The sequence below is a fragment of the Desmodus rotundus genome, chromosome X (assembly GCF_022682495.2).
Source record: "Desmodus rotundus isolate HL8 chromosome X, HLdesRot8A.1, whole genome shotgun sequence".
NCBI lineage: Eukaryota > Metazoa > Chordata > Mammalia > Chiroptera > Phyllostomidae > Desmodus > Desmodus rotundus.
Genome location: NC_071400.1, coordinates 100,872,567 through 100,884,884, shown reverse-complemented (window position 1 = coordinate 100,884,884; position 12,318 = coordinate 100,872,567). Strand labels below are relative to the sequence as shown.

The 12,318-nt window shown below is 61.6% G+C and overlaps 1 protein-coding gene across 1 annotated transcript; it reads left to right on the top strand.

Annotated features, from left to right (window-relative positions):
* Positions 1-3,609: 3,609 nt before the first annotated feature.
* Positions 3,610-12,303, top strand: LOC112313405 (A-kinase anchor protein 17A). The gene is made up of 5 exons (XM_053917484.1): positions 3,610-3,750; positions 5,281-6,058; positions 6,820-6,968; positions 9,191-9,431; positions 10,435-12,303. Exons 2-5 carry the CDS (start codon positions 5,297-5,299, stop codon positions 11,368-11,370), a joined length of 2,088 nt encoding a protein of 695 aa, XP_053773459.1. The 5' UTR covers positions 3,610-3,750; positions 5,281-5,296; the 3' UTR covers positions 11,371-12,303.
* The last annotated feature ends 15 nt before the right edge of the window (positions 12,304-12,318 follow it).

The following is a 12,318-nucleotide window of genomic DNA, read 5'->3' as shown; positions in this document are numbered from 1 at the left end:
ATTTTCCTCTTGGAGCTCATGCTATTGACCTCGCCTTGTGGCCAGAGCCTGGACTTCAAGGTCATTGTTATGCCCCCACCGGGCCCGTGCAATGTCGCCAAACACCCTTCACATAACTTGCAGATTTTTATTCTATGGTCACACACACACAGATGTATTATGAATAGACACACCTGTGACATGTAACTGGCACATCCCCCTTTGTGCACCTGTGAGGAAACCCCACAGAATGAGTCGCCAGCAGTAGGGTGGGGGAGTCCATCAGAAAGCGTGCACATGCAGAACGGTAGTTGTCACAGGAGGTTGCGTTGACCATACTATTGAAAATCAGGTTCATGAACACACCTGACGCCAGTGGAGATAAGAGTGTGTCTCCCGCACCGTCCCCAGTGCCTGGTGCAACTGCTTCAAAGACCACATCATACTCTCTCCTTTTTACTCCGCTGCTCGGAACGTGGCAGGTGTGGTTACGTGAAGTTTGGGGATAAGTAAAGAGTTGCCTCATTTGGCCAAGGAAATAGACATACAAGTCCAGGAAGCTCAGAGAGTCCCAAAGAAGCTGGACCCAAGGAAGCACACACCAAGGCACATAATCATTAAGTTACCCAAGATGAAAGAAAAGGAGAGAATCTTAAAAGCAGCCAGAGAAAAGAGGAAAGTTACCTACAGAGGAGTTCCCATCAGATTATCAGCTGATTTCTCAAAAGAAATGTTACAGGCAAGAAGGGGCTGGAAAGAAGTATTCCAAGTCACGAAAGGCTAGGACCTCCATCCAAGATGATTCCACCCAGCAAAGCTATCATTTAGAATGGGAGGGCAGATAAAGTGCTCCCCAGATAAGGTTGAGTTCAAGGAGTTCATCATCACCAAGCTCTTATTATAGGAAATGTTAAAGGGACTTATCTAAGAACAAGAAGGTGGTCAAAAATACGAACAGTAAAATGACAACAAACTCACAACTTTTAGCAACCGAACTTAAAAACACCAACACAAAAGCAAAAATGAACTAAGCTGACAACCACAACAGGAACAGCATCACAGAAATGGAGATCACACGGAGGGTTACCAGCGGGGAAGGGGACGGGGAGCATGGAGGGAAAAGGCAATGGGAATAAGAAGCATCAATGGCAGGAACAAAATAGACAGGGGGAGGTTAAGAATAGTATGGGAAGCGGAGAAGCCAAAGAACTTACATGCACGACCCATGGCCGTGAATTAAGGGAGGAGGGACTGCAGGAGGGAAGGGGGGTATTGGGCAGAGGGGAGCAGAAGGGGGAAAACTGGGACAACTGTAATAGCATGATCAATAAAATAGACTCAAAAAAAGATTTGCCTAATAACAGAATGAGTTGCAAAGAGCAGTTTTCTTACATAGGGTGACTGCGTGGGGAACCTCTGGGCCCAGGTCTTTGCTGACCGGAGCGGGTGGGTTTATCCGGTCTCCAGGCCTTGGCTTCAAGGCTGGTTCCAAGGTTGATTAGGGTGCGGGGTGCGCCCCCTGGTGGAAAGCAGTTGTTTTCAATGGCTTAGGAGGCAAGTGTATCTCAGGTGGGTGGAGGTGGAGAGACGGACGGAGGTGGGCGGATGGGTGGAGGGGCAGGCGGATGAGTGGACAGACGGAGTGATGAATGGATATATTGGTGCACGGAGGGATGGGCTGGTGGCCAGGTAAATGGACAGACGCATGGAAGGATGGATGGATGGGCGGGTGATGGATAGACGGACCGATGGGTGGATGTACGGGTTACATTTAGGGTTCGTAATTGGCTTGAGGTACAAATTAGTGTTAGCGTGGGGCGTAGGCTTGAGTTTAGGTAAGTGCTGAGGTTAGTATTAGGGTTATGACCCTGTGTGGTTAGCATTAGGTTTCGCATGTGATTTGAGGTTAGGATTAAGGTTGAATTTAAAGGTCATTTTCTGTACAAGGCAGCTGGCTGCATCAAGGCAACCACCTTTTTTGTTTTTGTTTTTTGGTTTTTGTTTTTTTGCTTTGCTTTCTGCTGCTTCAAACCTCACGTTTCCGCTCTGACTCCGACACCTGGTTAGGCCAGGCCCACCCGGAGGAATCTGCTTCCCTTCAATCAACCGATTAGGGACTTGATCGCAACAGATTCTTTGACCTTTGCCATAAAATCTTTGCGGGGCTCTGCCGTCATGTTCCCAGTCCCTGTTCACACGCAGTGAATGTGATTTCCACACTCATATCACAGTAGGACCAAGGGTGATGGTGCCCATATCCAGGAGTTTCCTTTTGCTACTTCGAGGTACCTCCAGAGGAGAAGTATCTTGCTCAAAACTTTAACAGGCGTTTCCTCCAATGTCTCACAAACTCGTTCATCTCCTTGGGCTGGCTGGTTCCCAAGGAGAACACGCCAAAGTTCCCATTTCTTCGTTTGCTTTGGAAAGTCTTTGGAGAGCGTGGCTCCCAAATTTAAGAGGTCTGCAGGGAAGCAAGGCGCCGTCGGTGGGCAAGGCAGCGGTGGGGAGAGCAGTTGCGCAGGGAACAGCGAACCTGTCTGTGTTCCCAGGACAAGAGGGGCCAGCACGGCGAAGATGCTGGCCCTGCGAGGGAGCCTGCCCGGGGTTCTAAGGCTGGGCCCCCTTCCTGGGGAACCCGCGAGCCTCGCTTTCCTCCGCGTCAGGTGCACACCAAGGTCAAGGTCAAGATCGCGGGACTAGTGAGGCACGCAAGAGCACACACCCAGAAGTTCCCCAGGAGCCCCTTTCTGTTTGAAAGGCCACTTGGCCTGGGGTGCCCGTACCCACCCTGGGGCCCCCGGTGCTGACGGGTGGCCGCCCCGGGGTGAGCAACGGAGGGTCCCCGTCCCCCAAGCCTGTGTTTTCCGTCGGGGGGGGGCGCGGGGGACATATTCGGGGCGTCAGAACCGCATTATGGGCTCATTTCTAATGCACTAGTGCGATTGTATAAGAATATGTTATCATATAAAAATACACTATCCAGACGCGTAAAATGACACTGAGCATTACACATAAAATGTAGTCTATTTACTTTTAAATTTCATGTCGTGAAAAAGGAGCAGTAGAAACAATATGACAATATGAAACATTTAAAAGATTAAAATAGCCTATGTTTATATCATATTACACATTTGTATCACACAAGAACATCACGTCACCTGGAGGGAAGAGTCTAATTGAGACAATCAAGGTAGATATTCAATAAAATAATTAAGCAATAAATGCTTGATTAGATAATACTTTGAAGTTAAATTGCACAACGTGTAATTAATCAACCTGCATGATGAAATAAAGGAAGTAACCAGTCAACACACGACTGGATAATAAATAATTTGTAATTAAGGCGCACTGCGATGTTATACAGGCTTGGCATGATCATTTGGGGGCGAACGCCAGCCCCCATTCCCCCCGAGTTTGAAGCAGACGACCGCCCACTCGGGCCCGCAGGTGCCGCAGGAGGAGCAGGGCGGCCTCGCGCACGCGCAGTGCAGAGCCCAGGGCCGCTCCTGCTCAGCCGCGAGCTCCCGGAAGTCCCGCCTAAAGGGCGGGGCCAGGGCCAGGAGGAGAAGCCTGGGGCCGCCGCGCGTCCGCTTCCGCCGGCCCGAGCGCCGGAAACGGAAGTGCGTCACAAGAGCGGTCAGCCTCGGGGGCGCTTCCGGCGGACGGTGGCGGCTCCGGGCGACAGGCCGCTGCTGCCGGGGTCGTCGGCGGACCGCGGCGCGCTGGGACCAGGGCGGCGGCGGCTGGGGACGCAGGCGGAGCCCCGCGGCGGTGAGGACCGCCCGCAACCGCCTTCCGCTGCGAGGCGGCTGGGGTCGGGGGCCGGGATGTGCGAGGCGCCGGAAGGGGGCTTCGCGGCGGAGACTGACCGGGGGCGGGGGCCGGGGTCTGTGGGCGGTTGGGGTCCTCGAGCGGTCGGCAGTACTGGGTGACTGGGGGTTCGCGGGATTCTGGGGATCCCGGGGCTGCGGGTATTGTGGGGCGGTGGTCTTCGGAGGGGGGTTCAGGGATCTGCGGGCGGTCGGGGTCACTGTGGCCTGCGGGCCCGGGGGATCCTGGGCGCTGGGGGTATTATGGGGCGGGGGTCCCCGGGGTCCTGCAGTACTGGCGGCCCCGGGGTGCCGGTCTGGGGGGCAGGGGATACTGGGCTATCGGGGACCCTGAGTCCAGGAGACCGGGGTTCGTTGGTCCTTGAGGGTGAGGACATAACCGTGGGCCAGAGTAACCTGGGTTGGGTTTAGCGATGGCGCGGTGGGGGCCTGGGTCTGGGGGGTTGCCATGGATACCGAGGGTAGTGGGAAGTTCGCTGCTTGGGCGTTGGGGGAGGGGCTGTGCCTGAAGAGCCAGGACCACAGGGGGCTGGGGAAGCCGGGGTACCAAGGGTCCTAGGGGGTTGTCGGGGGTACCCAAATGACAGGGAGCCGTTGAGGGAGACAGGCTGCTCCCGAGGCTGCTGCAGGGGGTGGAGGCGTTGGAGATGCGCCCTCCCCCCGCAGCGGGGACTGAGGGTGGCCTGGGGTAACGAAGGGCAGTCCATGGGATGGGGGCAGGGCCCTACCTGGGAAATAGGGTGCGGCTGCCTGTTCCCCAGAGTCTTGGGGGTGCCCAGACCCTCCTGCTCTGGGGCTCCACCCTCCGGCTGTGCCTCAGGGCTTGTGCCTCCGGAACTGTTCCAGCTGGGCTGGTGGGTGAGCAGAGGTGGTGGGCAGGTGGCTAGACAGGCCACCTGCATTGTCTGGGTGTCTGGTGTCAGCTCCTGGCTGGAGCCTGGCTCTCAGAGGACTTGTTGGACCAGTAGGAGAGACTTGCCCGGAGAAGGTGGGGGAGGAAGAGGCCACAGGTCACTCCCAGCCCCAAGCTGGCCAAAGGCTGTGTCCCTTTCAACTTTAACTAACTCGGGCAAAGAGAGGGATTGTTTTATCAGCACAGAACTTCCTGTTTCATCGAGGCCCACACGAGGCTGCCTTCTCCAAGACCCTCCCTTGTTCTTGGAGCTGAGCTGTGTGCCTTCCCCAGCCAGTTGCCTGCACCCTTCAGGGAGCTAGGCGGTCTCTAGTCTGCCTCCCCCTGCTGCGGCACGGAGGGTGGGGAGCTGGCCCAGGGTGCCTGGTGCAGGTCAGCCCTGACGGAGGCTCGGGTGCTGACCTGTCCTTAAAAGTTTTTGTCGATCCAGTTCTCTTTCCTTTCCATGTAATCTGATGACTTAAAGCAAACAGCCGTCTCGGGTGGTGAGGGCAGAGAGGCAGGCGGTCTCGCCTCTCCTGCCTGGGCCTCGGGAGCTGACCGTGGTGTGTGTTCCAGGCCCCCGGTCCCGGCGATGGCATCGGCTACCATCGTGCACGACACGTCGGAGGCGGTGGACCTGTGCCCTGTGTACGGGCTCTACCTGAAGCCCATCACCAAGATGACCATCAGCGTGGCCCTGCCGCAGCTGAAGCAGCCTGGGAAGTCCATCTCCAACTGGGAGGTGATGGAGCGGCTGAAGGGCATGGTGCACAGCCACCAGTTCTCCACGCTGCGCATCTCCAAGAGCACCATGGACTTCATCCGCTTCGAGGGCGAGGTGGAGAACAAGAGCCTGGTCAAGTCTTTCCTGGCCTGCCTGGACGGCAAGACCATCAAGCTCAGCGGCTTCTCCGACATCCTCAAGGTGCGCGCCGCCGAGTTCAAGGTCGACTTCCCCAGCCGGCACGACTGGGACTCCTTCTTCCGTGACGCCAAGGACATGAACGAGACGCTGCCCGGGGAGCGCCCCGACACCGTCCACCTGGAGGGGTTGCCCTGCAAGTGGTTCGCTCTCAAGGACTCGGGCTCCGAGAAGCCCAGCGAGGAGGTGCTGGTCAAGGTGTTCGAGAAGTTCGGGGCCATCCGCAATGTGGACATCCCCATGCTGGACCCCTACCGCGAGGAGATGACCGGCCGCAACTTCCACACCTTCAGCTTCGGGGGCCACCTGAACTTCGAGGCGTACGTGCAGTACTGTGAGTACGCCGGCTTCATCCAGGCCATGAGCGCCCTGCGCGGCATGAAGCTCATGTACAAGGGCGAGGACGGCAAGGCCGTGGCCTGCAACATCAAGGTGAGCCCCGGCCTCCACGTGGGACGCTGGCCGCGCTCCCGCTGTTGGGATGGGCAGGGGGAGGGGGCGCCACAGCTGACCTGTGGTCAGGAGCGTTGCGGGTGCAGACCCAGGCGAGCAGCCCCCGGGGGCGGCACAGGGTCTGCGTGTTTAGGTGAATGCGCTCGGCCGTGCCCTTGAACGTAGCTGAGGTGGGGTCGTCTGGGAGGACTTCTGAGCTATAGGAGCTCGGGCCAGTTGGTGGCTCTGAAATCCCCCCTTTATAGGGGGTGGGGTGTTTCCTTTATCGGTGTCACCTCTCTCCTGTGTTCCTACGAGGAGGTAAGGCCACCAGCCTCACAGAGGACTCCAGCTTTTGTGGCTGGGAGGCAGCTCGCACCCCATCAGTGGAGACCCAGGCCCTGTGGCTTCTGGGTCCTGGGCGTGGTCTGGGGGGTGGCAGGGCCCCAGGGAGCAGGAAGGGAAAGTGGTCTTGGGAAAGGGACAGTTTTCTTTGTTCTGCTTAGTGTGAGAGCAGGTCAGCGTCTCAGGGTGAGTTCATCCTCCCTGGTTGAAGGAGGACCCCGCAGGGGCAGGGGTCTCAGTCTGGACGCAGATTCTGCTTGACTCAGGTTGGGGCCCTGGGTTAGGCGGCTCCCGAGTGCAAAGCGCCCCCAGCCCTGGCCGTCGGAGGGACCTGGTGGGTGCAGCGTGGGCGCCTGCCTGCGTGCTGGGGAGTGGCGCTGTGGGTCCTCTACCTGGCGCTGTGTTTCCTTGCAAAGGTGTCCTTCGACTCCACCAAACACCTGAGCGACGCCTCCATCAAGAAGCGGCAGTTGGAGAGGCAGAAGCTGCAGGAGCTGGAGCAGCAGCGGGAGGAGCAGAAGCGGCGGGAGAAGGAGGCCGAGGAGCGGCAGAGGGCCGAGGAGAGGTGGGCCACCCGCACACACCGTGCCCACCTGGGCAGCCGGTGCCCGCCGCTCACTCGTGTGTGTGCGTGTGTGTCCCCGTGTGCGCTGCGGGCGTCCTGTGTGCGTGTCTGCATCACGTGTGTGCCCAGGTGTGTGTCCATGTGCATGTCCATGTGTGCTTATGTGTGTCCATGTGTACTCGTGTGCACGGCTGCTGGGAACTGGGCTCGAAGTGTCTGTGCCTGGTCACGCCCCCAGGCTCAGTCCCAGCAGAGCCTGGACCTGGGTGGGCCCCTCAGAGCATGTCCCCATGTGGGCCCCCCGGCTGCCGTGCGAGTCCATGTGGGTGCAGCTGTGTAGACAGGACAGGTGGGAGAGCCGATGGCGGCGCCTGAGCTTGGTGACACCCGCTGCGGCAGACAGGCCTTCAGGGTGCCAGCCTCTCCTTCCCGCTGCTGAGGCGTTGGGAGGCTGACTCAGTCCCAGTTTCCCCTGTATCTATGTGTTTCGTTTCTTAGGAAAGTGATGAAACTGGTGCCGTGTTCCCAGTTTGGGAAACAAGGGGCCCTTGTGTGTACCCCATCCCTGCTGCTGTACGTGGGGGGTCCGGCGTGTCTGCGCGTGTGTGCGTCTACTCGCTGTTTGCCACACTTGCGGCTCAGCCCCGAGGGTGTAGCCGCACCGGTTCCCGACCGTCCTTCTGTCCCTCTGTCTGCGGAGCTGGCGCCACGCTGGGCCACCGTGGGTCCCTCCCTTCCCTTCCCTTCTCACCTGGGTCCATGGGGTGGCCGCAAAGACGTGTCTGCGTGGAGCCGTTTCCATCTTCCCCGCAGAGCCCCGGCCGTGGCTCCAAGCAAGCGTGGTCCTGGAGCCGCAGGCCGTGGAGGAGAAGTTGGGGGGACACGGGCGCAGGGCAGGGCCCAGGAAGCGCAGGTGCAGACCCGCCCCCAGCCTGTGTCTGCAGTGGGCTCGCGCCCGGTGTCACCGGTGCCCCGCAGGCTGTGCTTGCGCTTGTGCTTGTGCTGCTCGTCACCCAGGCTGCCTGGCGTGGAACACGACGTCGGGGGCCACTCAGCAAGGCACTTCCTCGAGCTTTATGGGAGGACAGTGTGGGTCGGGCAGTGGGATGCGTCTGGCCCTGCTGGAGGACAGGTGTAGGCCGTCTGGGCGCAGGGCGCTGAGGACAGAGGGTTCCGGGAGTGTGGGGGGGGGGGGGGGCAGGTGCTTGGCCCTGTGGCGGTGGGAGGGGCCTTGTGCGGAGCTGGTGGGCGTGGGGCTCGGGCGTGCGGGATGGCCCGCGCCCTGTCTGCGTCCAAGTCCGCCCTGTCTGCGTCCAAGTCCGCTGTGTGTGCTGTGTTGCAGGTGAGCCTGTCTGTGGGTGGTTCAGATTTCACAAGCGGGGTGCAGCTGCAGCCACCATTCTCTGGGGCAGGACAGCGTGGCCTTTAGTCCAGTGTGTTCACAGCGACGGCCACCTGAGGCTCCAGGAGGCCTCCGGGACCCACTGCTGCTGAGGCCGGTGGGGCCCTGGGCCCCGAGTGTGGCGGGAAGTCTGGGGCGTGGCCCTTGGCGCTCTGCCCGGCTGCTTCCTGGTGTGCAGCGCGGTTTGGGCCCCAGCGTCCGCACCTCGCACTCTGCTCTCTTTGGGGCGTCGCTCTGGTCTCAGCTGTGTCTGGTCTTCCTAGAGCACCTCTGCCTTCGCCACCGCGTCTCTCGGTGGTTTGAGCGATGTCACAGCCCAGGCGCGGAGGGGCGTGAGTGCCGCGTAAGCGTGCCCGCGGGTGCTGCAGGCTTTCCTGCCGGTCCCGGTCGTGGCTGGTGGCATCGGGATGCTCATGTGCGGGGCCCTCCCAAGCCGTGAGGGGACAGCCATTCTGGGCTTTCTGTCGCTGCGCATTTGCCTCTTCGGGACTTTGGCCCAGGAGGGGTCAGACACGCGGCCCTCTGCGCTGCACCTTTCCCCGGCGGGACGCTCCCGGGTGTTCCTTGTGCTTGTGCGCGGTCAGGTTTCCTTCCTCTCCTCGGCCCCATGGGTGGTGACGCAGAGCCCCAGGTTGGGGACTGGCCCCGTGGGGAGCCCCTCTGGCAGCTGGCTGGTGTTTTGGAAGCGGCTGGGGGTGAGAAGTTGAAGGGGTCGGTCGTGGGAACACCTTCCTAGCACCCGCTTTCCCACGCGCTCGGTTGGTGCCGAGTGTTCCCCTGCCGCCCCACATCCGCCTAACGGCCTCGTGTGTTTGCACAGGAAGCAGAAGGAACTGGAAGAAATGGAGAGGGAGCGAAAGAGGGAGGAGAAGCTGCGCAAGAGGGAGCAGAAGCAGAGGGACCGCGAGTTCCGCCGCAACCAGAAGAAGCTGGAGAAGCTGCAGGCGGAGGAGCAGAAGAAGCTGCAGGAGAAGATCAAGCTGGAGGAGCGGAAGCTGCTGCTGGCCCAGCGCAACCTGCAGTCCATCCGGCTGATCGCAGAGCTGCTGAGCCGTGCCAAGGTACCCCGGCCGGCCGTCCTCCTGCGGGCACACAGGGGCCACGCCATGGCCCCGGGCCTCGGCTCGCTGCAGCCAGAGCCGGAAGGAGTGGGCTTCCCACGGAGGGCGACCCGACATCCGGAGTGTGTTGGGTTCCTGCGCCGTCCCGGGTGTCAGGCTTAGGGAGCAGGGAGAGCTACGAGTGAGTGTCATCTCCCTGGTGGTGGCTGGGCGGCATCGGGGTGTCCAGGGCCCAGCGGCAGAGCTCGCACAGGGTCACCTGGCTCCCGCGGCCCTCCTCCTACTGGGACATGCTGGCCAGGCCGGGTCAGGTCACCAGGCGAGGAGCCCAGGGCACGAGGATGAGGGCTGAGCCTCGTCCTCGGGGAAAGCAGGGTGCGCCGCGGAGCCGGCCGGCTGCGTGCCTGCCCCACAGCCATGGTGACGGGTCTTGTCCGTGCCGAGTGGACGGTCCCTCAGGCCCGAGAGCCTGCTCATGCCTCCTGGAGGCTTCGCTGGTGACTCCCGTGAGCTGGGCCCGGGCCGCGGACGGACCTGCACTCAGGCGGCCGCGCGCTCGTGCGGAGCGGCACGGGGCGACCCGTAACCTGTTGTCTGCTTGCAGCGGTGATAAGGCCCCGGCAAGGACAGTGGCAGGCGCGCTGAGACATGTGGCCGCTCAGCTCGTATCTCATGGTGAATATTGAAGACACTGACCCAGGCCAGGCCCAGCACGTCCCTGGGCCTGCGTGCCCGTCGGCACCTCAGCTCCCTGCTGCGGTGGCCACGCAGGGGCCAGGGCTGCCCCGCAATGCCCGCCCGCCCGCCCGCCCTGGGGCTGTGCCAAGTGGCTTTGCCGCGGGGTGTGTGCCTCCCTCGGACGGACGCATGACCGCCAGGCGTTGCCGGGATGGGCGCCGTGCCGCCGTCCAGAACCCCAGACCACGGGGCGTCTGGAGAGCCCCGAGCTGCCCGAGCGTGCGGCGGGTCCGAGCCACGCTCAGGCCGTGCCTCTCTCCCGCAGGCCGTGAAGGTGCAGCAGCAGGAGCAGAAGGAGCAGGCCCTGCGGCTGCAGCAGCTGGAGGAGCGGCGGCGGCTGCAGGAGGCGGAGCTGCGACGCGTGGAGGAGGAGAAGGAGCGCGCGCTGGGGCTGCAGAGGAAGGAGAGGCAGCTGCGCCAGCGCCTGCTGAGCATCCTGCTGAGCAAGAAGGCGGACGGCCCTCAGGCGCAGGACGACCTGGGCGTCGCGCACGCAGACCTGCTGCGGCCCGTGTTGGACATCTTGCAGACGGTGTCGGCCGGCTGTCTGCGTGCCGCCTCCCCGCATCTCCTCGGGGCCCCGCCGGCCCCCAGTGCCCCCGAGGAGACCCCACCGCGGCCGGACCCAGAGTGCGCTCCCAGAAGCGTGAATGGGAACGCGGCCGAGGACGCTCAGTGCAGGGACCGGCAGCCCTCCCGCCCGGTCGCCCCCGATGACGCCTCCCCGGAGAAGCGGTGCCCAGCGGTCCTCTCCTGCATCCCCGACAACAACCAGCACCCCAAGGGCGTGCCCCCCGCCTGCGAGCAGACTGCCCCACGGAAGGACACCCATTCGGAGCAAGACAAGTGCAACCGGGAGCCCAGCAAGAGCCGGGGCCGGACCGGCGGGGACCAGGGCAGCGAGGACAGGCACAAGCGGGAGCGGAGCCGGCCTGGGCGGGCAGGCAGCCCGGAGGACAGGAGGCACCGGAAGGAGCGGCGCTCCCACAAGAAGCGCTCACACCAGCGCGACAGCCCCCAGCGCAGTGTGAGCCCTGCCCACGCTCGGTCCCGGAGGTCCCACAGCAGAGAGCGCTCAGGCCACCGGGAGAAGAGCCGGGACCGCCGCAGCGGCTCTGGGAGGAAGCACAGCCGCCACCGCCATGGCCAGAGGTCTCGCTCCGGGTCCCCCGGCCGGCACCGCAGCACCTGGGACAGGTAGTGCAGGGCGTGTCCCGCCGCTGTCCAGGAAGCCTGGGGCCCGTGCGGAGTCCTGGCTCCTCTTCCAGCTGCCTCAGGAGCACACGTGCCAGGACCCTCCACGTGGAAGGCGGCAGTGTGTCACGGGGCCTCTCATCGATGGCCGGCGGCCCCGGGTCCCGTCGTGCAGCAGTCCGTCACTAGCCCTTAGTTTCCTGTAAGACTTTCGACCAGTAGCTTTAACGTGGCCAGTCCTGGATCAGCAGGAATGCCCAGAACGCCCGTGCAGGGGGCCGCCGGGCCGCCACGCAAGCAGGGTGGCACAGAGCCTCCATTGCGCTCGGCAACAGCCAGCGTCACCCACGTCACGGCAGGCACGTGGCCGGCTCTGGGGACACGTGGCCAGCGTGGGGACTCCACGGTCCCGTGGGGCAGGACGGGGAAGCCTTGCCCGGCTGGGGTTCCCCCCCCCTTTTTTTTTTCTTTTTGTGACTTTAACGGACTGGGAAGCACCGTGGCCGGGACACCCGAAGAACCAAGTGACCTTGACAGGAAGTCGTGGCTGGGGAAGGGGAGTGTCGCAGGGCGGAAGCTCTGGCGGGTCTTTCCAGCTGGTGGGCACAGGGCGTGGGCCGCGGTGGTCGGTGGGCCCTCCCCTTCAGAGACACTCGCGTTTTCCACGTTCGGTAGCTGGACATTGGTGAACAGCTTTGGTTCCTAGTCAAGGTTAGCGTGTGTGGGTGTGTGGTTTTTTTAAAAAGCTGTTTTGCTAAATTATTTTTATTCCAAACGTTTCCAACCGATTTCAGGCTGCAAACTTGTTCGATTTTGTAATGATTTGCTTCTCCATGTGAAGCGCAGAAGTACTTACACATAGCAGTCACATTTGCGTTAGGAAAGATGGTGTTTATTCCAGTTGGCATTTTTATGGTGAAATAAAATCTTTTCCAATGAAGCAGTGTTTTGCGTG